Genomic DNA, 18,748 nt, shown 5'->3' on the forward strand with positions numbered 1-18,748 from the left:
ATGACACAGTATGTACCGGTATGAAAAAAACAGCATGCCTACCTTGATTTACACAACACAATTATTAGAGCATGCTCTCTGCACTGAGTAACACACAGTTTTCTTCTGGAAAATCAACAAGCGAGGAAGCTTATCGACAATGGTTCAGGGCAATTACACCTTAAATGAATTAAAGGAAACGGACATTTGGGGACAGAAATGAGATAAAATTAAGCCATATTTAAGCCTATTTTAATCTCATTAAGGGTTTAGTAGTTGAGTTTCCTGTTTAAGGCGGGATACCTTTGTCTGTTGTGATGGACTACAGCCACTATTCAGATTTTTCTTATTCTTCTTCAGCATTCTTCTGTATGCTGGGATGTCAAACTTCAGACATGGGTAACTCACTCCCTGTTTAATTGAATTTTAAACCATTCAAGTGACTGAACTCGAATACTGTGGAATAGAGATTATAGGAATGTCCACTTGAGAGTATATAACTGAAAGATAAACTGTGAAATGCCGCCCCCTGGGGGTTAAGGTTTGTATTACGTGTTGGAGCATGTCCTCATCAACTCCTTCTAAAATAAAATAAATAGATGGATAATACACAATGCAACAACATACACAGATTAGTTCTTTAATAAGAAAATCCTATAAACCTATTACACTTAATATTAGTGATTGTTATTTATGAAGTACTTGAATTACCCCTACTTTAATTAAAAAAAGAAATTATATAATAAAAAAAATTAAAAAAGGTTCGTGCTTTGTGTGATTTGTTATTTTTTTCCAAAAAAAAAATTAAGATGGCATTAAAAAAACAATATGTGTAAAAGAAATGCTTTCATATCCATTTTAGTTAAAAAAAAATAAGAATACCTTGTTTTTATAATAAACTGATCAAAGAAAATGAGTTATAAAAACAAGCAATTTAATTAAAAAACAAAAACAAACAAAAACAAAAGCCTCATATTGGACTAACAACCAATCAGCTGCTTGTTACTAGGCAGATTAAATCTGGTGTGTGACGTAGTTTGACTTAACCTGGTGTTTTGAAATGTCTATTACTCCAAACTATTTGGGTTTTACTATTTAGTTACACTATTAAACTATTTATATCAAATTCTCTCTCTCTCTCTCTCTCTCTCTCTCTCTCTCTCTCTCTCTCTCTATATATATATATATATATATATATATAATATATATATATATATATATATACACACACACACACACACAGAGTGTCACATAGACTTTTCAAGATATCCAAGGTGAATTCAGCATAACGTGTCAGTCCTAACCAGATAGGGAGAGGGGAAAAACTACAATGTCATTGTATGTATAGAGGAATAGTTTAGGTCTTTAAGGATGCAGAGACTTTTATTTAACAGAGTGATTCATCAAGACACAAAGACTCTTGCATCTTAATCCAAATAAGTAGATAAAATCACACTAAAATATAATGCTGTTAGCTCTAAGCTTCGAAAAGGCCTAAATGGTTGATTTGGGTTTGGAAAAAAGGAAAAGAGTTTGTATGTTAAGAGCAGGTTGAATGTCTGTAAACAAAGGGTTTAGTTGGAATGACACTGCAGGTATGTGGTCAGAGGGAAACCTATAATTCAGAGCATCATGTCAGTAATCCGGGGAAATGTGCAGTTTGTCCTGTTATGTGTGTGTGTGTGTGTGTGTGTGTGTGTCTGTGAAGCGTGTGTTTTGGTCCAAAGGGAGGGGTTGGAGGCTCACGGCTCGAAGCATTAAGGCTCCATCGGATGGAAGCGTCTTGCGTCCACACCGCGATGGCTATGGGTCTAACGTCGAAAAAAGCGTCTAACAGAAACGTGGCGGTGGAGCGAAAGAACCTAATCACTGTCTGCAGGTAAGATTTAATTTTCATACATCATCCATGTCCACCAGGAGCCTGTGGGCTGAATGAATAAGCGATTTGGCTGAACGTCATTTGTGCGCGTCAGTGTCCTGCGTTATGGATAGATTTGCGCTTCAGTCTCAGTTCATGTGAAATGTGACGCTTATTTATTAACAAGGGCGAATATTGTATCAGGCCAAAGCGAGTGTCTAAGTTAAAATATGGCACATTGTCTGTGGGACACCTGAGTGTGGAGGGTGAAGGTAAATCAGCAAAGCAATGACTCTTTATTTCCATTGTAAAAGAAAGCTTTAAATAGAAATGTGCTTTAGGGAGAAACACGACAGGAGGTCCAAGCACAGCACAGCAAAATACATTCACCTTCAGCTGATCTTCATCATCCATTCTTCATCATGAATCCATCATCATCCTTCATCACGTCTTCAGAAGGACGAAGGTGCTCATAATACGTGATACTTTGGAGTCAATGTAAAATCAGGACTCTCTCTCTCTCTTTTTCTCCCCGCCCCCCCTCCCTCCCCCCCTCCCTCCCTCCCTCCCCCCCTCCCTCCCTCCCCCCCTCCTCCCCCCCTCCCTCCCTCCCCCTCTCCTCCCCCCCTCCCTCCCTCCCCCTCTCCTCCCCCCCTCCTCCCCCCCTCCCTCCCTCCCCCTCTCCTCCCCCTCCCTCCCTCCCCCTCTCCCCCCTCCCTCCCTCCCCCTCTCCATCCCTCCCTCCCTCCCTCTCCCCCCTCCCTCCCTCCCCCCTCTCCCCCCCCTCTCCCCCCCTCTCCCCCTCCCCCCTCTCCCCCTCCCTCTCCACCCCCACCCCCCCGCCCTCTCTCACGCTCCCCCCTCCCTCTCTCTCCCTCCCCCCTCCCTCTCTCTCACTCACTCCCTCCCTCTCTTTTCCCTCCATAACATTAATCATGACACTGCACTACACTGATCTAACTGTATACTGTATTCTCTGTTAGGTTGGAGATGGAAGGCTGTCCCTAATTTCACTGGGTAATTGCGTAGTTAAGACGAGGCTTACTGCATACCAGCAAACAAATCACCAAACCTTTCTCAGATAACAGATTACTGTTTTATATACGATTACCAAGAGGCAGAAATGATTTACGACGGTAACAAAAGTAGTATGAAGATATGAATAATGTACAATACTGTGGGAAAGTAGTATTTCACCAGTGGCCTCCATCCATACTTTCTTTCTGTCTTTGATTGATTGATTGTCAAGGGTGTATTCCCACTTCAGACCCAGTATTCCTTTGATAGCCCACCATGACTGATGAATATTATTAGATGGTCACATTGTACCTGCACATAAACTGCATACTAAGCTAGCTAACGTAGCAAATAATAGTGCTTAACAAAAAATGTGGGCATCATGATACATTTTGTCATTCATGCTTACTGTCAAATACAGCAATGAGAATAGGACGATTCAAAATCATGACTTAAATGCTGAAATGCTGCTTTTGTCTGTCCATGAACAATGCAAGCTACTTTATGAGCAGTTTAAGTATGAGCAGGTTAAGTATTTTGAAGGCAAGTGTAGACATTTCCAAATTGTATATTCATGTGTATTTATGAATTGTGCAAATTAATGTCTTGTTGTTATCCTTTATCTCTACAAGCATAGCAGGTCATATTTTCTTGCAAGGAAAGTAAACTCGACTTTAACACCATGCCACCATGTTCAATGAGTTCTTAGACCCCCTAAGTTTACTAGTCGGACCATATTATATATTGAGGTTATAGTCCAGCTTTATAGATGCAGCGATAGATGTGATAATTTCCTTATCCAGTATAAATGGGATGACTGACTGTATTTTAAGTGATCTAAATTTGCGGCTTGAGCATCAAATTGAATGTCAACATTTTAGCATTCTCAGAGATTCGAGTAATCATGCAAGAACCTTAATGTGACAAAACCAAAGCAGCTCAAATTTTTCTTGCCAACCTCAGAAAATTTGGCAAGAACTAGTACCATGTAATAGTTGTGATGCTATGTGCCTTTGTCTTAGGGTGAGTTCAAGAACCACTAGTGAATAAAATAGTGCTGAACAAGTGCTTTTTTCCGTGTATCATTTACATTTACGGCATTTGGCAGACGACCTTATCCAGAGCATCGTATAACATATATCAGTTCAGTAGCAGTCATCTGCCAGTGGTGGTTTGTCTTTGTGTCTTCTTTCCCACTGTGTCTACTGATACAAGAGTGCTGAAAAAACAGCAGGATAGAGCATATTCTGTATCATTTTCAATAACTGTAAAATCTATGTATTTCTTAAGAATGGCAGGATGTAAGTGCAGTTACTGAAGTTACTGTTTTATATGGTTTGGCAGATTTTAATGGTTTTGATTTTAAAACTTCTGATCAGTTTCTTTATTTGTATGTTGCAAAGTTGAAAATTACCCAACTAGTGCCGTTAAGTCATAAATGAATCATCATCTGTATCCCATGGATTGAAATGCAAGTCTTGTACCTGCAAGTCGAAACACATGAGAATTACTGACATATTCTTTGACTACTTACAGTAAAGGTCCCAGCTTTCTACTTGGAGCTTCCTCTAAAAGGACTCATTGTTCTAGGTTTACACATAAATCCTGCAAGTGTTTACAGAGATCTACAAAGCAAAGAAGTGTACTAGATGCTTTTAAAAACATGTTTCTGACATGACATTACAGGTCAATCTGTACATGAGACTACAGGACATCATGGAACAGTACCATAATGCTTTTTGTTCAGTATGTTCAATGGCCAATAAATATTTCCCAGACACCCAAGTCAGGTGTGACCCAGGAGTGCTTCTAGGGGGCACAGGCCTCCACAGGAAATTTATAAAAGTACATTAGTTCCTTTTTAGTTCCAGTGGCAAGATCCCGGCTCTCTCACAGACTAGGCCTGGGTTTGATTCCTGGGCAGGAACGAAACAAGCTGTTATGGGTTAATGCTTTGTACCGGTCCTAAGCCCGGACAAAATGGGAGGGTAGCGTCAGAAAAGACACCCAGAGTAAAACCTGTGCCAGATCAAAGTATGCGATTCGCCAAAGACAACAACACCTTAAATACTTTTTGGTACCACTTAAAAAAAAAAAAGTTAAGGCTATTTTAATTTGTGCCAAGCAAATCAGAGCTGGAAAATAGGATGTCCTCATTCTATTAAATACATATTTACATATTACTCATTAACACAGATATGAGTTAGTCTGGTAGTTATCTCTTCTCAGTCCTCAGCTATTATGTCGTATTATGAATTATTGTGTGAATGACAGATTTATTCTAGTTTTTCCATGAGGAAAAGTGAGGGGAGGAGAAGCATAGCGAGGGGGTGAGGTGTGTGATTGAAGATGATGTGCAGGATATTTTCACTTCAGCTGGCATTACAATGACTTAATGTTTTTAAATAATTTACCTGATGTAAATGATGATGAATAGGGAAGTCTATTTTCAGACCTATCTACAGTAGAAGGTTTTGGTGTCACCCCTGGTCTGAACCCTCTACATACCCTGAATGTACACTTATAGAACCTAGGGGTCTATAGATCAACTTATTGATATGAAGCTGTCAATCCATGCATCCAGTCTTCTTCCAAATAGCTATATGTTGTTCAGTACCCTGTGCCACTGGTGAAAACTTAATATCGTTGAGATATAGTGGTTGTATATCTGTAGATTTATTTATTTTTTTGACAAAAGAAGAAAAAGACAGGCAAAAGTAAGCAACTGTTTATTAAACAAGCACTACAGTCAGAACCTTCCTTTCCAGGTGTCTGCTGAACACTGGTTAAACACAGAACATGCTAACACAGCAAGAGAGAAAAAAAATTGAAAACAGAATTTCAGTAAACACAAAGACATTTTCATTGACAAGAACAGTAGTCATTTTGTCCTCCAGAACTCCTACTTGACCACATGAAGACCAATATGATCTCAGACATTTAAAAGACAAGCCATATAAGACGAGGACTTGAATAGAATAAAATGGTTAAATCCTGAAATTTAATTAATAGTTGCTAGAATAGACATCTCAACAGTAAATGACTGTTACCTGCATTATATGGTAACTATAACTATATATTAGTTCTTTAGGACTCTAAAACCTGATGTATCTGAAACCTACTGTGTTTCTTGGTCTGGTTTTCAGCTTGGTTGTCCATCTTCTTTGAGTCATTACCAGACTGTGTTTGCCATTGACTTGCCCACTCATTGATCAAATAGTTACTAAAATTATTGTTATGCAATGAAATGCTTTGATATCAGAGTTCAGCAGTTGCTTAACGTCTTACCATATATGTTTCATCTGGTGCAGGGACTCTACTTTTCAGGATTCTTTAAAAGTACTGCTCAAAACAAAGGTTTTTTATCATCTCCAAAGCCTCTAGAGGGCAGCATGACACTGCTTCTTTTGAACTAATTGGCCCTGGTCTTGCAGAACCCTCTGTTCTGCACAGTTTTCTGTTTTCCTTGCTCACCCAAGTCAACTTAGAGCTCTTTATTCGCTGACTAGTTGAATCTAATGTGTTGGGATAAGGGGAAACACTAAAATGTGCAGGATATAGGGTATTCCAAAACCAGGGTTGGAAATCTTCGTTCTAAAGGATGGTGCAATGGAAAGTTCATACAAGTTCAATAGTCCAGTCATTAAAATAGGATGTTTTTATATAGAACAAATTAACCAGCACTACTGCCTGAACAGGCTTGTTGGCTACGACTACACATGATGGCACATTTTGATGTTCAAAAACACAGTTGGTTTGAGTAAGCCTTTACTTGTCCTTGCCCAAACTGTTCCATCTGTGGTGGATCAGCATTAATGTTTAAAGTATTAGTTATGATTTTTTTTAACGCTTCTACCTTTCACACATTTCACAGATATAATCCACACTACACACAGTTTTACATGGCGACACGGTTTATGTTTACCTTTCCGAAATAAAACAAGTATTTTTAGGATATTTCATCTGTATCAGTGCCTTACAGCACATTCTACAGAGGTGCATACGTCTGAAGTCATAGGTATAGAAATTAAGAGACTATGCTAACTGGGATCAGTTTTTGGCTTTCATTTCCCAATGTTATATAGACAATGAGGGGGCTGATCCTGTCTCAGCATGAACGACTATTATGGTCTCCATTTATATGACACGAATACAGTGATATAAAACAATACACGGACAGTAACACAGGAGTAAATGGTATAATCATCATCACAGGGTGATCTGGGGCTTTTGCATGGGGCCTGATGACTTCTGTTCCAGGTCAAAGTTGAGAGGTTCCAGCAGGTCTGAAGAAAGTCTCTGTTTTGGCTGTCTCCACATGTTTGTGGACTGAATGAAAATTTGGATGACATGATTTCATCAAGAATGTAAAGAAAACATTTTGAGCTTAGCATAAAATAAGTCTTTTCCCTGAATTTACTGATTCCTGGAGTTGCAAAGAAAAGCATATGTTCAGGATCAATAGCCCTTGATCAAAACATTGTGTAAAGATGTGTAAAAAGACAAAGGCTGTGTGGAAACTAGCCAGAAGGTGCAGGAAGTTGAATAGATGGAATAGAAGTAATTTGTCTCGTATAGAAGGCTAATTCATGCGGCTGACGTTTAGGAAAGTTGGTGCTGGCAGCATGTTCAACCTAAGAAAAATAAAAATTGTAACATTAATATTGTCAATTTTTTTAATTAATTTGTATTTCTTAGTTTTTCCTCCCATCATGAAGGAAAACCTGGGATTAAGCTTAGAAGGAATAAATGAAAAGTTTTGAAACATATAGTAACATGGTATTTAAAGTGAGCCACTTCTTATTTGAAGTGTTTTTCAGACAAAGAGGTAAGGACTCTTTACTGCTGTGACGTCTTTCCTGCTCTAAGCATCTCCTTCATTAGTTTAAGATCATTTCAATGTAGTAACTACATTAACAATGTAGGTTAATTAAAAAAAACAACAACAAAAAAACAAATTCTTGTAGTATGGAGTGGATTCATGATTATTCTCATATAGTCTCTGTCCTTAAATCACATCTATATTTAGCCCAACTGCTTGCTTTCTGACTTTCATAATATTGATCATTCATCACTCATTTATCTAAGCTATGTTCAATACAGGATGTCACAACCTCTAATCACAGCCTCTGTCAACCCTCAGAATTTACATGCATTTTCCTTTTAATTAACACATACAATGGACATTTAACTTTAATCATACTTGATGGAAAACTGAATATTGTTTGTTAATGGCATCACTCCCAAACTGATGTAAAGAAGAAACAACTGAATTCATATTTATAGATTCTGATCAGATGTGGCCTTGGCATGTAATGGAAAAGATTTGGAGAAAAATTTTAAATGGCGATCTTAGGTCTGCTGTTGAGCATCAAGAATGGTGGCACCCCATAATGCCAGCGGATCCTGCAAGTACTGGGAAAGAAAGACATATAGAGAGACAAGGATGGGGAGGGAAAAAGAAAAGTGTTATCAATTAAAATATAAAAATATCAACTGAGAAATAAATAGGGAAAGAATATATGAAGGATGGTGAGACGATTGCAGAAGAGGAAAAAAAAGAAAGATGACTGACTATGTAGGAGACATAATGAGCTATTGGAGAAGAGGGGAGCATAGGCAGCATGTCTGGACTGAGAAGACTCACTTTTAATGCTATTCAATCAAATATGTGGAGGGCAGCTTCAAAGTGCATTAAACTTCCATAAACTGCCTTTCTGAGGGACTCTTTCAAAGGAGCACAGCATGGCTTTCCCTTGGCATGTTGCCCTGATGGACAAGAGCTGAGGCACAAAAGCCATTTGTTGTGGCTGTACATTTGTTTGTCAGTGTCAAATCGTACCAAGAGCATCTTTCTGCCATTCACCAATTAGCATTTGAGGCATGCAATTTTTTTCTTCAGCTATCTTTTTTTCAAAGAGATTTGGCCTTGCATTTGCCCACACTAGCTCTGAGCCCTACATATTTACGCCTCCATCCCATACATGAGTTTTTACGTGAATAGTTTTCATGCTTTGAAAAAGCTTGCTATCTCTGTGGATGATTATACATAGCAACGTTCCCCTGGACTTTTTTTTTTTTTTTTTTAACTTTTTCCAAAGTTTGTCTTTAGTGGTCTTCAATCCTGTCGACAAAGGGCCAGTGAAGGTACCGGTTTTCATTCCAAACAAATAGGAGTGTTACCAGATTCCACTTGCATAATCAGTGGTTTACAAGTGCTATTAACATAAACTATTAATTGTGGCACCTGTTTGGCGTGAATAAGAACTCATTTAACCACATTGCAACTTTTCATAAAAGAGTGACTACTGTTCTTATTTTTAAGGGACAGATGACAGATTTTGGTTTGTCCTTCTTTTATCAACAGCCCCAAAAGCCTAAACATGCCAGTTTACCATTACCAAACACTATACAAGTTTGCTATATACATAATGCTATATTTTCCCATATCCCCCAAATTTAATAAAATGGATTAATACAGCAAGAAATGTAAAATGTGCAATTTAAATATCATTCTCTTTAATCATTACTGTAGGACCAGTTAATGCACCTGAGCCTAAAAAATCCTCAAGCAGAATATTTAAAAAGACATAGACATCGTGTCCTCAAAAATTTAAATGTCTCACTCTGACCAATATATTTTTATAAGAGAGAATATAACATGTTACACTGGAACCCGCTTTAGCAGGTATCTTGAAACACTAACCTGCATCTTTGACTTAATCCAAAGCGGTTACTGGAACAGATGAAACTTTGATATCAAATTCAATCCCACAGTTTCTGGGTCGAAAAAATAAATAAACTTGATGCCCAAAATAAACCCCTCAGAATTCCGTTGTGATGATGCTTTGGCTTCAGTTTTCTTTGATATTTTCTGTATTTGATACACTGTAGAAAACTCCCCTCCACCTTCCTGGTGCCCTACTCACCCCCCATACACCCTTGAACAGAAAATTTGGCCCCACTCCCTGTTAAAGAGTCTTCCTTTTGGGCAAGAATGCCTTTCGGAAGGATGTGGTCTTGGTGCCGCTGCTGTAGGAAGCACTCCCTAAGGAGATCTTGGTCTTTCCACTAGTAATGGTTGAGGAGCCCAAAGATGTAGTGCTCTTCCCACGAAAGATTGAGGTGTTGCCCATCAAAATCTTGCTCTTCTCCCTCTTGATGGATGTGTTTCCCAGGTTGAGGGCTGTCCTGCCCTCTGTGAAGCTGGTGTTACCCATGGTGGAGGAGAACCAATTTGTGGAGGAGGAGGAGAAGCAGAAGATGTCCTCCTGCAGTAGCCAGCTTGTGAGATGTTGAGCTTGTTGGGGTTAAATCTTGTCTCTCTTACATAGGGAAACAAAGATGTAATGGCTCATCACATAACCTTGTAGCAGCACACTCGCACAGACAATGCCTGGCAGGGTGTGACAGATCCACGCAGCAAGTGCTGGGATGAGCCCAGAATGCAAAGCGTATTCGGTACAACCCCCATGTAGCAGCAAAAAGCCGTTGTTGAGAAGGACGACGTGGGCTCCAGAAGGCCACATACCTCCCTGTATATAGTGAATGGATAGAAACCTCTGTAGGAGGCCGCAGCCCTATCTGGGGGTCGGTAGGACAGTGGATTCCATTGTACCGCTGGCAATGCGAGGCTGCGGACCAAACTGAAGGACACATTGTTGAAAAATACAATCGGTGGTGACATCACTAAGTTCCTTGGCATTGTTTTCTGGTAGAACTGTTCTCTAATGGTGTCTTTGGTGATACTGTACATGGGTAATAAAAGTGTGGTTACAGATATAGGGTTGGCAGAAAAGTACAAACTAACAAAAAACCTGGGAGGATTGGATTTGATGGATTTAGGTCAATTGTAAAATGCAGTCAATATCAAATCAAATTTTTGCTGTAATCAAGCTTTCAATCTCTTATTTGTTTCTTTTTTTTAAACTAGCTCAACATAGAGAAGTGTGATATTCTATTACTGGGATTGTGAGGGGAAAAATGAGAGAAGCAAAGTTTTCAGCTATATTAAAGTACAGTTTATTAATGTTTGTTACCCTAGTTGAGTTTTTCACTAGCTTGTCGACATTAATAAAGCCAGATGTTATGATCTGCATATAGTTTCATATACTTTCTGTATTGGTTATCTCATAAATCTTTTTTGCTGTTGCCATATATGATAAAACTGACTCTTAAAGTAGACTCTTTCATTATTGGTTCTTTTCAGACACATGACTTTGTCGTTACACCATACCAGCTGTTTCTGACTGGAATCCGGCCAGCATACCAAGCATACAAACACTTGCTTCAAACACACTGTACACTCATGACCTTAGAATCAGCGTTTTTGGCTGATTCCCATCATTGCATAAATTAATTGTTTAAATCAGCTCAGACTTTTCAACCATATTCCATCTCAGGAACAAAAATTTCATAAAAGACTTCAACATGATTTAAGGTACAATAACAACTGATTCTACCTCATATTATCAGACTGGCAATACACTTGCATCTAACATATCAACTAACTTGCATGAACGTTCTTTATTCCGAAGTCTATTTGGTAAATGTATTTCAGTCAAAGATGAAAATCCCAGTAGAGGTTCCATTGAGTGTCTTTGCCTCTTTTGACGGACGTTTTTACTACAGTTACAGACTTCTTTCCTTGACTTAACGTGGCCTTGCTTAAGGAACTAGTGGTCTCCCCATGTGTAATTGTGGTTGTACCCACCGTAAATGCTGTCTCTCCCGTCCGCAATTTGGTCTTGCTTCTAGAGACAGCGGTTTGACCCCATGAGATGGCGTTTTTGCTCCTCAGCATTTTCATCTTTCCTTTTGTGAAAGAAGACTTTCTCAACAAAATGGATGCCCTTTCTCCTGTACTGTTTCCCCTTGTTTCTTCCTGTTTGTCTGTTTCCTCACTGTCTTTGACTGTCCTCCTCAGTTTTGACAACTTGCTCTTCATTCCAGCAGTTGTGGTGCTTTTTGCCATTTAAGTGGTTCGGCGTTTGGACATCAGAGCCTTTCCAAAAGAAGTTGTGGTCTTGCCTCTGCTGAAACTTGCTCTGCCCAGGGAGATGGTAGTCTTGCCTCGTGTGATGGTGGAGTCTCCCATAGAGGTTGTTGTCACACCGCGGGTGATGGAAGACTTGCCCATGGTGATGGAGGTCTTGCCACGAGCTATAGAGGAGCCACCCAAAGACAGGGCTGTTTTGCCTTCAGTGATGCTGGTGTTCCCCATGAAGGCATGAATGGTGCTGCTTCAGAGATGCTGCCAGCCCTGCTTCAGTCTCTCTCTTTCTTCTGCACTTTGGTTGTGTAGGAGTAGGTTAGTGCAGTTGCTGCATACCAGAACCCTACAGGTTTTCCTGTGCTATAAAACCTTGTGAGACTGAGGAGATTCAGAGTAGCTGTGCTACTGCTGAAGGCAGCACTAAATAGATCAGGCCATCGCTTTTTCAGTGAGTGGGTGGAGAGATGTAAAGTGTGTGGGTGTTTGTTTAGGGTATTCTGTCATTTTCTCACTGTGAAGCTGAACTTATAAAGAAGGGGGAAAAAGAATGGGATCCAGGCAAATAGACAAAGGTCCTCATACCGACAATAGCATTGCACAATTGGATCGGGCTACAAGGACTCTGATTGTGATCACTGTCTTGCTAATAGAGGCAGGGCTTTTGAAGAGGTGCATTGTGTAGTACACAAGACAAATAGAGGTGACCTCAGTTGCCTGCCATGGCACCATTCCCAAAAGCTCCTAGTCCTTCAGTTAGAGTGGAGAACTGAAGCCTGTGTGTGCATGTGGATACTATTTTACAGCATTTCTATGTGAATGTATATTTATAATAAGAAGGAAATGTGCAGTCATAAACTATTTCACCCGTTGTCCTTTGCTTAATTCAGGTTTTCAGTAAAGACTCTGTTGGAGAAGTACACAGCCGAACCCATCGATGACTCATCGGAAGAGTTTGTTAACTTTGCTGCAATCTTGGAGCACATACTCAGTCATCGCTTCAAAGGTGAATATCTATCTCTATCTATCTATGAATAAATTTTTTTGTGTACATAAATGAGTGCTTTTAAAAAAATCATGGGTTCTATGTTTGTTATTTGGTGTTTAATCAGGTCCAGGGGGTTGGTTCAGCTCAGATGGACAGAGGAGTTTCTGGGATTATGTTCGCCTGGCCTGCAGTAAAGTTCACAACAACTGCATCAGCAGCATTGAGAACATTGAAAACATCAGCACGTCCCGAGCCAAGGCAGAAGTCTTAAATATTAAAATTCCTATCCTCACATGATAATTGCCTCTTCTAATTTGTTGAGCCCTAAATAATAAATTCTGTAACTCAGCACTAAATGTTTAATGAACTGGCCGAATTGCTGTTGTAGCAATTCTTACTGAACACACTATATATATATATATATATATATATATATATATATATATATATATATATATATATTTGTATATTTTTACTTTTTGATGTCCTTTATCTTCAGTAATTCTTTTCATCACTTCTGTAGGGCCGGGCATGGATTCGCATGGCCCTCATGGAGAAGCGTTTGTCTGAATACGTTGCCACAGCTTTAAGAGATACTCGGACCACGAGGTTAGATCTTACAAAAAATCGTAGCTTAAAGACCTTGGCAAAGAGGCGTTTTAAGACACAGACGAAAGAAATTGGATTCAATTTTGGAGTTCTATGAATGAAAGTACCAATGCTGTAGAGAGTACAAATTCAATATTTAATCTATTAAATGTCCTTAGATATGTGCCCTAATATATTATTTTTGGGTCTGGGCCAGTTTAGCTAGCTGTGTGTCTATGGTAACAGATACATAATATACTGTGTGTGCAGGAAGTTTTATGATGATGGTGCCATCATGCTCAGAGAGGAAGCTACAGTCCTGACAGGGATGCTGATTGGACTTGGTGCCATTGACTTTAGGTAAAAATAATGGATCTACAGGGAGATTAATCACTATACTTCAGGGATAGACAGACAATACAGAATGCCTTTGCTTCTGCACTATAACACTAATGTACAGTATTCTCTTTCAGTTTCTGTTTGAAAGGAGAAGTATTGGATGGAAAGACACCAGCAGTGATTGATTATACACCATACCTGAAATTTACCCAGAGGTGAGGGAAGTTAACTGTAACATAAGTATCATCAAGATATCTATGTTTCTGCAGGAATTTGATTTCATTATTCTGACCATAGTGTAGCGCGTGTACAAGATTCTAGGTGCTGACATGCTAGTCGTTGCTGGCTAGGTTATATATTCAGAATCAGAATCAGAAAGGTCTTTATTGCCAAGTATGTTTCCACATACAAGGAATTTTTTCTAGTACAGGAGCTCCACAGTGTAAACATGTAGCAATGGTAAGACATGAACATATAAATAATAGACAGTTGTATGTGCAAATTGTAATATAAGTGTGCAAATTAAAGTAAAGATGTGCAAATTCAAATATAGATGTACAAAATAAAAACAATTATTAAAACAATTATTACAAAATCTTTTAGCAGTTCTCACTACAAAACATGGCAATAAACCTATTAGTTTGCATTAGTGTGACTTGGCCACTAATGCAGTAAGTCACACTATAGGTGATGTGAATGACCTAGACCACTTCTTTAGATAAGCAAACTGACAGTGTGAACCAGGAAGACCTGATTTAATAGTTGAAAACAACTGCCTTAAGGACACACTGTAGGCAAAATGTACCTCTGTGAATCAGTGTTGACATTAATTACAAATTTTAGGACTAAAAAAGTTAGGCCAGGCTCATGAACCACAAACCAGGAGAAGTGGTTTGTCAAAGAAATGACCAAAACAAGTTTGAACACGAACAAACTGACAGCCATGACCTATAGCTTAAGGCCTTAACCACAGACGGATATGGAGAACCACAATTTTAGTAAAGAGAAAATGAAACTGTAAACAGAATAACATTACATTTATTCATTTTAACTGTACTCTTGATGACCTCTGCTCTGAAAACTTATTCTCAGTAATAATGACTAGATTCACCAATATCCACTATATCAGGAGACAAAGAATATTTTATCTTTAACAGTTTGTCTACGGTACAAAGGCATCCTACACCATGTTCTATGGTGTGAAACTTAATAGTGATCAAATGGAAAACACAAATTTAACATGTTTCTAAAATGTATTAATTAATAGGCTTAGATCATGCAGAGTGTCCTACATTCATCCCTTTGTATGAACTGGCATTTTATATAATATTTAATGCTAATTATTATAATTAATGGTGCTTGCAAAGCATCATTCTTACTATCCTGCATACTCTTCCGGACAAAACTTTGGTGCGTAACTTGTCCCGCAGCTTTTGTCCTAGACCCATGAATGAGGTGTCAAATCGACCGGCTCATTGTGGAGAGGTGTGCTTTTCTAAGCGATCCGAGTACCGGTACTTCCCGTACCGGGTCTCAAAGTGGCCTTTTTTCCCATAGACTCCCATTATAAACTTTGGAGGTTTATAACTCGGCAAGCTTTCCAAATATCTACACCAAACTCTGCCAGCTCCTTTAAGGTGATACTCTGAACAAACGTTTAAATTGGTGTACCGACTGGCCTTCCGGTTGTGCCGCAGCCCTGCCCCCAAAATATGCAAAATCAAAAAACTTTTTACAACATGGACATGTGACATATCAAAACACTCAGAACAATGAGGGGAACTTCCTCACATGTAATTTGATGAAGTCATGTGACGTCACGTGATTTCACGTGAAAATAAAAAATTTGCACAACATGGACATGTGACATATCAAAACACTCAGCACGATGAGGGGAACTTGCCACGTGCAAGCACCATTCACATTTTCTTCAGGAAATGTACGTTCTAGTTATTATTAATATTACTACTACATTCTTATGACAACATGCATTATTTTCTTCAGTTGTGTTCATTAAAATCATTGGCATGCATTATGTATCTGCAGGGATACTGTTGCTATGGTATTGTGCTGTAGCTCTGATTGCCATATTGATTGATGTTACTCTCTATAGTTATGACTACCTGAGTGACGAGGAGGACCGGCGCAGCGTGGACAGCAGTGCGAGTGAAGACAGCGTGGCTGAGCATCCCTACATTCCTCTAGTCACTGATGAGGAGAGCTGGAGCAACAGGTGTCGCAAGATGGAGCAGAGGTTCAAGATTGTATACGCTCAAAAGGTGAACACACAAAAACTCACATTACATAACAATATGTGAAAGCTTGAAGGAACACACATGTGCTTAATGTAGCAAGATTTACATCAATATAATGTCCAATGTATGGTAATGAGTTTGGGTTTGCAATAAAGCTCATATTAGATTAGATTATTCAAGTGTCTTATGCTTTACTATAGACATCTATATGACCAGTATTTTATTCAGAAAGTTTGTATTGTTACTATTTTTAGGGCTACCTGGAAGAATTGGTGCGACTGCGAGAGTCACAACTGAAGAATGTAGAGACGGAGAATAAGAGACTGAATGCGAAACTGGAGGATCTGCAAATCCAGAGCCAACAGGAGAAGAAAGAACTTGAGGCTATTATTCTGGAGCTACAAGCACAACTGTACATAGAAACAATATTACAATATACAATACATGTATACTGTACAATATTTTTAAAGTTGTGTGCAAAAGTTTGCATTTGCATGGTTTCTTGGTTTAAAAAAAAGTGTAAGGTTAAAAATGAAAGGTTTATCATGCAGCAAAGTAACAGTCCAAAACATGAGGCAAAATCAACAGAAAAGGAGTTTTGTAATGGCTCTAAGCCTGATATGAAGAAGGCTTGCAGAACAAAACATCTGGTGGAGTTCCAACAAAAATGTCCACAAGAAATAGGAGACCAATTTTTCCAACTGAGAACATCCAAAATCTGCTCAGAGGACAGATGCAGTTATAAATGCAAAGACAATATGTAAAACTTAACACACACTAAATATCTTGGTAAATGATATTACTTTGTCATTTTCACCTAAGGGTGTGTAATCATTTGCACTCAGCTGTGCTATACGCATGCACACACAAAAACCTCCTACAGAAATATATTCGATGCCATAAACTTAAGCAAATGCACCATTACTTTTTGAGCCATGGCATCTTATGCATACCAACTCCTACGGATACAATCATGATTCCCTCTCTCTCTCTCTCTCTCTCTCTCTCTCTCTCTCTCTCTCTCTCTCACATCTATATTCTTTCTTTCTATTTGGTGTCTTGTGTTATTGAAGGTCTGGTATTATTCCATGTGAACCGGCCCATTTGTCCAAAGATCTGTCAGTCTCTTTGATTAACCAGTGGCCACCCGCACACACTACAAACAACCAAGGGGATGTAAAGATATTCCGCCGGTGAGTGTATAAGTGTGTATTGGGTTTGTGTAAATGTAGTGGAATTATGTATTTATATGTTGTGCTTTCTGTCATCAAATTGTCATCAAAGGAGAAGTTTTCACAGTTTGAGCCTCTCTGGTGAAGTCAGCCTAAACTCAAAAGAGTCTCTGAAGACAGATGGGAAACAAAATGGGGACACTGACTGGTGCTCAGGAGGTAAACACAAGCAAACACACACAAACAGAGTCATATTTATATAATGATGGCCTAACAGACCAACACGCACAAATCGTAGTGGTTCTGTGGACCCTCGTGTGGGTGACGGACTGCAAGTCTGCCAGTTCCACTGTGGGAGAAGAATCCTGTTTCTCGCATGTGATTATGCTTGTTTTTTCTTTCCTCTCCTCCCAGTGAAAGACACTACTCCATCTATGCTGGGCCTGTGTGGGTCTCTGGCCTCTTCACCAAGCTGCAAGTCTCTGGCCAGTCTTAAATCCAGTGAATATTTGGTGAACATCAGCGCTGAGCCCAGCCCTGCCCTCTCCCCCAGCTAGGGCTCAGAAGAGTTCATCTGCACTAGTGACAAGAAAACATTGAACATGACCACCCCCATTTTTCCCTTTGCCTCTGACTAGAGATTAATCATTTCGGTCTTCCACCACTGTGCATCCTCATTTATTCTTATTCTCCAATCATCTCATTAATAAGTAGTAGTCTAACTGTTCTGGAGAGGCATGTCTTTCTCAGTTTGTTGCTTCCTTACTGAGAAAGTGTTGAATTCTGGCATGAACCACCATTATCCCCATTTTTTGATCAAAACCATATAATCACTGATCACTATATTCCTTACATCCATCACTTGGCTTCATTACATCATGAGAGAGAATGAAATTGTGCTCGTCTGCATGAGATCAGACCTCTATCCTGAACAACATGCATTCACTGATGTGCTTGTGCCACCTACAGTTATGCCTGATGTTGTGTGTATGTGGAGGTAGCAGCAGATTTAATATCCTGTGGTTATTTTACGTTTATAAAGCTTCGATTGGCTTGGGGAATTGTGCTGCATTGTTTATACATATGATATATTTTGTTATGTAGTAGTAGTGCTCTTTGTCCATCAATAAAAAAAGCCCTCATTTTCATTCTAACTTGACTGATATTTTGTCCGCTGCTTGCGTTTCTGCCTTTCTTCTTTAATTGAAGTGAGATTACTGAGGGGAGAAAGTCAGGTATTTCCAAAAATCTGTCTTCTTTTTCAGGAATAAAGCTCAGACTTTTGCTTTGTGAAAAAGAAGTGTTCATTATGTATTTTGAAAAATAAAAGTTAAAGATGTATGGAAAACTGTATGAAAACAGTGTGTTTGTGTATAGTAAATATAAATAAGATGAAAACAAGGACTACATTCATGTAACCTGCAAAACAAGGTGTTTATTGCCAAATCTGGATTCTTCTTAATCTAATAAAAATCACCCACCTATTTGGTTCTCTTGACTCGATGTGACCTCTAGTGGACAAAACATGTTAGTGCATAGAACTTTTTTTTTCATTTTAGG

The 18,748-nt window shown here is 39.0% G+C and overlaps 1 protein-coding gene and 1 long non-coding RNA gene across 3 annotated transcripts; one reads left to right on the plus strand and one right to left on the minus strand.

Annotated features, from left to right (window-relative positions):
- Positions 1-1,512: 1,512 nt before the first annotated feature.
- Positions 1,513-18,452, plus strand: rundc3aa (RUN domain containing 3Aa). Of its 2 annotated transcripts, XM_060892999.1 has the most exons (12): positions 1,530-1,574; positions 1,688-1,858; positions 12,737-12,852; positions 12,959-13,092; positions 13,358-13,443; positions 13,693-13,782; positions 13,896-13,976; positions 15,875-16,040; positions 16,271-16,428; positions 17,090-17,209; positions 17,301-17,407; positions 17,603-18,452. In XM_060892999.1, exons 2-12 carry the CDS (start codon positions 1,752-1,754, stop codon positions 17,743-17,745), a joined length of 1,308 nt encoding a protein of 435 aa, XP_060748982.1. In that variant the 5' UTR covers positions 1,530-1,574; positions 1,688-1,751; the 3' UTR covers positions 17,746-18,452. The 2 variants fall into 2 exon arrangements, with proteins under 2 accessions (XP_060748981.1, XP_060748982.1); XM_060892998.1 differs by having other exon boundaries at positions 1,513-1,858.
- Positions 5,568-9,828, minus strand: LOC132861465 (uncharacterized). Its single transcript, XR_009649944.1, has 2 exons — positions 9,561-9,828; positions 5,568-7,488 (listed from the first exon to the last, which is right to left on the minus strand). It is a non-coding gene; the product is annotated as an uncharacterized LOC132861465 (long non-coding RNA).
- Positions 18,453-18,748: the final 296 nt, after the last annotated feature.

The sequence above is a fragment of the Tachysurus vachellii genome, chromosome 18 (genome assembly GCF_030014155.1).
Source record: "Tachysurus vachellii isolate PV-2020 chromosome 18, HZAU_Pvac_v1, whole genome shotgun sequence".
Lineage (NCBI taxonomy): Eukaryota > Metazoa > Chordata > Actinopteri > Siluriformes > Bagridae > Tachysurus > Tachysurus vachellii.